Source organism: Penaeus japonicus, unplaced genomic scaffold (assembly GCF_977035675.1).
Source record: "Penaeus japonicus unplaced genomic scaffold, GWHDUDI00000001_assembly GWHDUDI00000004, whole genome shotgun sequence".
Lineage (NCBI taxonomy): Eukaryota > Metazoa > Arthropoda > Malacostraca > Decapoda > Penaeidae > Penaeus > Penaeus japonicus.
This window is the reverse complement of record NW_028234406.1, coordinates 15,856,020-15,862,996: the sequence shown is the minus strand read 5'-3', so window position 1 is coordinate 15,862,996 and position 6,977 is coordinate 15,856,020. Positions and strand designations below refer to the sequence as shown.

General features: G+C 47.9%; 1 protein-coding gene across 5 annotated transcripts in view; it reads right to left on the bottom strand.

Annotated features, from left to right (window-relative positions):
• Positions 1–655: 655 nt before the first annotated feature.
• gogo (thrombospondin-1 like protein golden goal) overlaps positions 656–6,977 on the bottom strand; it is a 141,495-nt gene continuing 135,173 nt past the window's right edge. For all 5 annotated transcript variants that reach the window (XM_043013060.2, XM_086536091.1, XM_043013058.2 and 2 more), the window contains 4 exons: positions 4,879–5,012; positions 4,516–4,707; positions 3,390–3,681; positions 656–2,901 (listed from right to left, as the gene is read on the bottom strand). In XM_043013060.2, the coding sequence (XP_042868994.2) occupies positions 1,607–2,901; positions 3,390–3,681; positions 4,516–4,707; positions 4,879–5,012 (1,913 nt within the window). In that variant the 3' untranslated portion in view covers positions 656–1,606. The remainder of the gene's footprint in view (positions 2,902–3,389; positions 3,682–4,515; positions 4,708–4,878; positions 5,013–6,977) is intronic.

Below are 6,977 nucleotides of genomic sequence, written 5' to 3'. Positions count from 1 at the left end.
TACTGTGACCCTGACTATCTGATATGTTGACACTTGGTATGACTCCTGCGGTAGGTCGCCGAGGACTCCCGCCAGGAGAGGGACAGGCTGGGGCGGGGGAGAGGCGCACACACGGAGAGGGTGTGTGCGCTGGCCATTAGAGTAATGTTAAAGCTAAAGGACTGTATTCAGACATGTATGTATATAAATACATATATTAATATGTATACATACATACATACATACACTCATACATACACTCATACACACACACACACACACACACACACACACACACACACACACACACACACACACACACACACACACACACACACACACGCATGCACGCACATGTAACCAGCTAAACATTAAGGGAAATATGCAGACAGACAGAAAGAAAAGAAAGAAAAAGTTAAAATTTGCAAAAACAAGAACCTCCCCATCACACAACACTCCAGTTGTGTGACACATAGGATTATTTACACTATACATGTTATCATACGAGCTTTCATATATTTACATATTCAAGGTCAAACGTCATATCACAAACAGCTTAAGTCTTGTTTGAAATAATATCCGTTTAGGAGCTAATCACACCTAGATAAACTTATTTCTTTCGATCAAACTTTCATCCTCTTAGTTGAATTTCTGAGTCTGAATGTTTTCTGTAAACATATTTTACTATAGAAAGTCTGACTCCTTTTATGTGTGAAATCAATTATTCAGAAAAATGACGGTATTCCAATAAGCGTGTGCAATCAATATTCAGATTCAATCTCATCTTGAGCATTCTAAACAACTTAATTGTTAGGGTCGTTATAACTGGTAGGCCATTAACACCACGAGTAACCCAGTTCAGTCAGTCAGTTGACTCTAACTCATGGCGACACAGGTCACACAGAAATAAGGTCACGACTCATCTAGAGAAAATGTTAATCTTTTTACAAAAAAAATCGACTTGCTCATATTTTTATCGTTTTTTTCTTTTTAACATGGGAGGTCTGATTTATTCTCTTTACTTCAGACTAGTAACGGACTAGAAAATTACACAAGCATCAAACTTAACAGTTGTAATACGATAGGGAAGAGTGAGGGATCTAAACAATGGGGGCGGGGATGGGGGCGTAAGGGCTTTAGGAGACGGGGGAATGTCAATCACCGGAGCATCTTGTGGCTATTCGGTCGGTGGCTTACGTGCTTTGAGAGAAGCTTTGCAGGATCAGAGTTTGTCACTGCAGTTTTTTTTTTGCATAGTTAATTATATCTAATCAATCCAAATAGCCATAGCTCACGAAACGGCGGGAAATCTATAGTACAGCATCACATCACATTATCAGAAAATAATTCTTGTAAAATTCTTTGTACTTAAGCATGACGGACTCCGCCAAGAAGTCGGCGGGGGTTGTACTCCTTAAAAGACTCCACAGCGACAGACAGACACCTGTATACTAAACCCTTTGGAGGCTCAAGACGGGACATAAAACCTAGAAGTGTATTCACAGTCTTAGAGTTACAAAAGCGCACTGAGTTCAGTGTGTTGTATCACGAGCCAAGGACCGGTTCGCCAGCTGCCTCCAGCGGATCCACATTCGCGCCGAGCGCAGACTTGCCGGCGGCGTCGGCGCTATAAGGCGTCGTCGTCGGACTCGTCTGCAAACTGGATGTCGTCCAGGTTGAGGATCTTGCCGTTATTCGCCGTGGGCGTCTGGTCCAGCGCGAAGGGCGGCACGTCGTCGTCGTCGCCGGCGTCCTCGTCCTCGATCAGCTCCTGCCGGTCGTTGGCCTCCTCCGACAGGACGCTGTTTATCATGGCCACGATGTTCTCCTCGGTGTTGGGGATGTTGAGGTACTTGAGCGGCAGCACGGTGGGCCGGGTGGGCTCATCCGCAGTGGGCGTGGCGGCGCTCGGGTCCGGCGGCAGGTTCAGATTGTGGAGCGGTATGTCGCTGTTTGTGGGCGTGGCCTCCCCAGGGATGGGTATGAAGGGCGGCACCCACGCGAGGACCAGCGGATCGAGGCCGAACAGCGAGCCCGGGACAGCGGAGGCGTTGTCCATGTCGTAGTCGTAGTAGTCGTACTCCATCTCCGTGTCCGTGCCGTTGACGGAGAGCTCGGAGGCGGAGGAGGAGGCCCTCATGGTCACGTTGGAGTTGGTGCGAGACATGACGCAGCGCCGAGCCCTCTCCAGGTTGAGCTTCTCCTTGGCCAGCTTCGGCGGGAGGCGCAGGTCCTTGCTCTCGCCCACCAGGAGGGACTTGCGATACTCGCGGTACTTGGCCGACTCCTCCTCGTCCCCTTTCCCCCCGTCCGCGGCCTTGCCTTCCTTGCCTCCCTCTCCCTCCTCCTCGCGCTGCGTCTCGTGGATGGGCGAGATGCAGCGCGTCTCGAGCTCGTCCACGGAGGCGAACCTTCTCTTCTTCCGCTTGAAGTTCCCGCTCCCTTTCCTGAGCAGTCGCCCCAGCTGCGAGGAGGACCTCCGGAGCATGGTCGGGGTGCAGATGCGGCGCGTCATGAAGGGGGAGTTGGGGAGCGAGTGGCGCGGGCCCAGGTCGGCCTGGTCCTCGTCCACCGACGTGTAGGACGTGCCGCCGCGCGTGCGGATCGGCAGCGAGACGGGGATTCGCGTCCGGAGCCTCAGAGACTTGAGGGAAATCACCTCCGTCAGCGTGAGGGTGGAGGATCCCTTCGCCACCTCCTTGGACGGCGTGCTCGGGGGCGTCATGTAGGGGGACTCCGGGATGAGTCGCGCCCGTTTGTACAGTCGATAGCGTCGCCAGTGGTACACGGCAAGTACGACGACGGCGGCAACTAGCATGGCCACGAAGACCACTGCGGCAATGTGCATCCCTGCCAGCAGGCGGCTGTAGGCGGTCTTGGGGGCCGCGAGGTCGCTTCGTCCATCCACAAACGGCACCTCGTCTGCCGGCAGAAAGAAATATTCCCATTATGAAGTCCTTTAGAAGGAGTGAGTAGGGGATATGGTACTTGATTACCTTTATACTCTTACATTCATTGATAAATGTCTTATTCAAATCTCATGCACCTCGGAGTCTATATAAATAACCTTGGTGTAAAGAAGAATTGCGTAAAACTCAGAAGATAACGGTAATATACGAATACAGCATGTTATAAAAATGTCTGCCGTATTTTGCCGCTGGCGTCTACGCGCCTCGCCTCATGGGTGTGCAAAACAAATGAACGCTGTGCTAACTCTTCTACCGACACCATCTCGGAGGGGGTGATAACGACCTTTACATCGAGACCGCGAAGGAAAGAAATTCTATCGGGTATAGGGACGTCTCGTCAGGGAATGTCTTCCTACATGTCAAATTCACGGCCGCGACTGATTGAGTCGACATCCCCCCTCCGAGGTGGCGTCGGCAGATGAAAAAGGCAAAATACATTACCTGAAGGGAAGGCCGTCACGAGGAAGCCCCAGGAGGCCGGCGTGAGGCCCAGCGTGGAGGCGTTGATGTCGGAGCGGAACTCGAGGAGGAGATCGGTGCCGGAGGAGGTGAGGCGAGTCGCGTAGGGGCGGCGGCGAAGAGAGGGCGCAGAAGGCGAGGGATCGGCGTCGGTAGGAAGGCGGACGAGCAAGGGGGCCCCTTCGGTGTCGCCGTCGCGTAGCTTGAGCCACTGCGCCCCTGGCCTGAGGGACGCCCACGCCACCTCGGCCATCACGTGCTCGCCCTCAGGAGCCTGCAAAAGAGTCAGCGTCACTCAACTGCGGCGGGATAAACTACCACTTCATTGACGACGGAGTCATAGAAAAAAAAAAAAAATATTGGGTACCTGTGGCCACCAATTAGGAAACGGAGAAGAAATGGTCTTCAAGAAGCCGGGATGTCATATCATGTGTCATAGGAGCATAGGTTCTGTTTTTTTTTATCGGTCGCCACAAAACTTACTCTCTTAAATGGCTGTCTGTATGCCTGTTTTTCTAAGACACCCAAAGAGAGAGAGAGAGAGAGAGAGAGAGAGAGAGAGAGAGAGAGAGAGAGAGAGAGAGAGAGAGAGAGAGAGAGAGAGAGAGAGAGAGAGAGAGAGAGAGAGAGAAGAGAAGTGAAGAGAGAGAGAGAGAGAGAGAGAGAGAGAGAGGGAGAGGAGAGGAGAGGAGAGAGAGAGAGAGGAGAGAGAGGGAGAGGAGAGAGAGAGAGAGAGAGAGAGAGAGAGAGAGAGAGAGAGAGAGAGAGAGAGAGAGAGGAGAGAGAGAGAGGAGAGAGAGAGAGAGAGAGAGAGAGAGAGAGGAGAGAGAGAGAGAGGAGAGAGAGAGAGAGAGAGAGAGAGAGAGAGAGGAGAGAGAGAGAGAGAGAGAGAGAGAGAGAGAGAGAGAGAGAGAGAGAGAGAGAGAGAGAGAGAGAGAGAGAGAGAGAGAGAGAGAAGAGAGTAGATAAATGAAGACATGGTCTGAGAGAGAAGAGAGACAGAGAGAGAGAAAGAGAGAGAGAGAGAGAGAGAGAGAGAGAGAGAGAGAGAGAGAGAGAGAGAGAGAGAGGAAGTGAAGTCGTTCTCCGGGGCAAGAGAGTGCCTCACCTGCAGGAGCCAGACGGCAGTGCCGATGCAGTCCGCCGCAGAGGCAGTGATGGAAGTGGACTGTCCTGGCGGGAGGGTTAGGGTGCAGCCGCATGCACACCTCGAGTCCTTGGGCGTCGACGCGGGGGCGGGGTGCTTGGTGGGCGCCCCGCACGGAGGGCCTTCGCACGGCTTCGTCTCGAGCCTCTCGCCCTGGACGAAAGAAAAAAAAGAAAAAAACATGAATTTTTAAAATCGATGCAACTTGATTTTGACTGAGTGCCACGTAACCAAGACACTGCTTTTGATTCCTCCGATTCCGACTCCATCCAACGTCACAAGAACAGGTAACCACAACGAATAAAGGGCAGGTGAGGGACGTACCGGGCAGTAGTCGCCGCCGTTCCTGCTGGGGGGGCTGTCGCAGAAGCGGTGGCGAAGGTGCTTGCCGCGGCCGCAGCTGGACGTGCAGCTGGTCCAGGCGGTCCACTCCCCCCACTGGCCGGCCTCCCGAATCACTGCCGGAGAGAAATCGTGTCAAAGGGACGGAAGGATCCTGGGCGCGGCTTGGAGGACGCTGCATTTGGGGACGTTGTGGGGGTTAGAAGCAAGAAGTGGTTTATTTCAAAAGATTTCGTATTACCTGCGCGACGTTCTTTGTGGAGAACTTAGTTTTCGATTTCCTCATTGTGTGTCTTATAAATATTTTTGAACAGACCTCATTGTAATCGTAGTAAAGATATACATGAAAAGAATGTGTAATAAGATATAATCGTAGTGCTTCAATAAATTCTTCATCAGAACGACATGTAATTATGCTGAAGACCGAATCAAAACGCGTCAATCATATCCCTTACGTTGTGATGTTATTCATTCTAATCTAAACTTTATTACATACATACACTCCTTCGCACTCTCAAAAGGGAACTAACCAATCGCCCAAACCCCCCTTCTTATAAACAAAACAACACTTCACGAAATTAAGACGAAAAAACAAAAACAAAACTAAAAAATACCCTGCCAATCCACCACATTCCCCCATACACGTCCGTCCCTCCACCTTCCCCAGCAGCGTCCAGCTTGGGGTCGCGTGTGAGGGGGCCATACGCCTTACCGATAATGGGCGCCGCCAGCCCTACTTTCTTCGTTATCGGCGGGAAGAGAGGAATATGGCCCTTGCACATGTTTATGGGATTAACTTGCTTTGCTTATTAGGTTGTTGATCTAACCTGTCTTTGGGATGCTTGGTTGAGGGGTTGGGGGGGGGGGGGACACGTGAGATGAGAGGCGCGCTGATTGGAGGTTAAAGATTGAGTTTTTTCTGTTGAGAATGTTTACATGTTGGAAAACTCGGATATTAAGAAACTCGTGTAATTTGTGTTAGTCTATGGAGTAATATCAGTTCTATAAGGTCTCACACGTGGAAAGAAATGTCTGTTTAAAGTATTTTTTCGCATTTTTCCGCCTCACTTAACAAACTCAGTTGTAACAAAGCTCTTCAATAATTTTCCTGGTTAATTCAACTCGCTATCAATACTGTAGGTCGCTTCTATGTGCTGACTGATTGCCCTGAGGATTTCCGTATCATATAACACAGATATATATCATGAACTAATGGCCGGTGAATTGTACATTTATTGCCATTGTGATATTCGTCTTGTGTGTATGTTCCCCTTCCTTTACTAATAGCATTCATAAGTTCATATCATGCGTATCATGTATATATGTATATATATAGCTACACAAACACACACATATAACTCTCTCTCTCTCTCTCTCTCTCTCTCTCTCTCTCTCTCTCTCTCTCTCTCTCTCTCTCTCTCTCTCTATATATATATATATATATATATATATATATATATATAATATATATGTACATATATGTATACATTATATACATATATATATATATATATATATACATATATATATACATATATACACTGTACACACACACACACACACACGCGTATATAATATACATACACATACACATATATATATACATATACATATATACACACAACATATATATACGCACACACACACATACATATATATATATATATATTATATATATATATTATATATATATATGTATAATATGTATGTATATATATATATATATATATATATATATAGACATATATATATATATATATATATATATATATATATATATATATATATATATATATACACACACACACACACACACACACACGTTGTATATAAAACACACGCACGCAATTCCTTCAGTGCATGAGGAGTGTTCGTATAACACAGGGAATATCAATCCATAAAACTGGGGTTCACGTGATGACAACTAATTTCCCTATCATTCGTTTGATAAGAAAACCCTATTTACACTGACAAGCTACGGAGGACAAACCATCATTACTTTTACTACAACCATATAGAATACAAACACGACATCAAACCATTGTCATTATTCCCCTCTTGGATTATTCCTTCCTTTAATC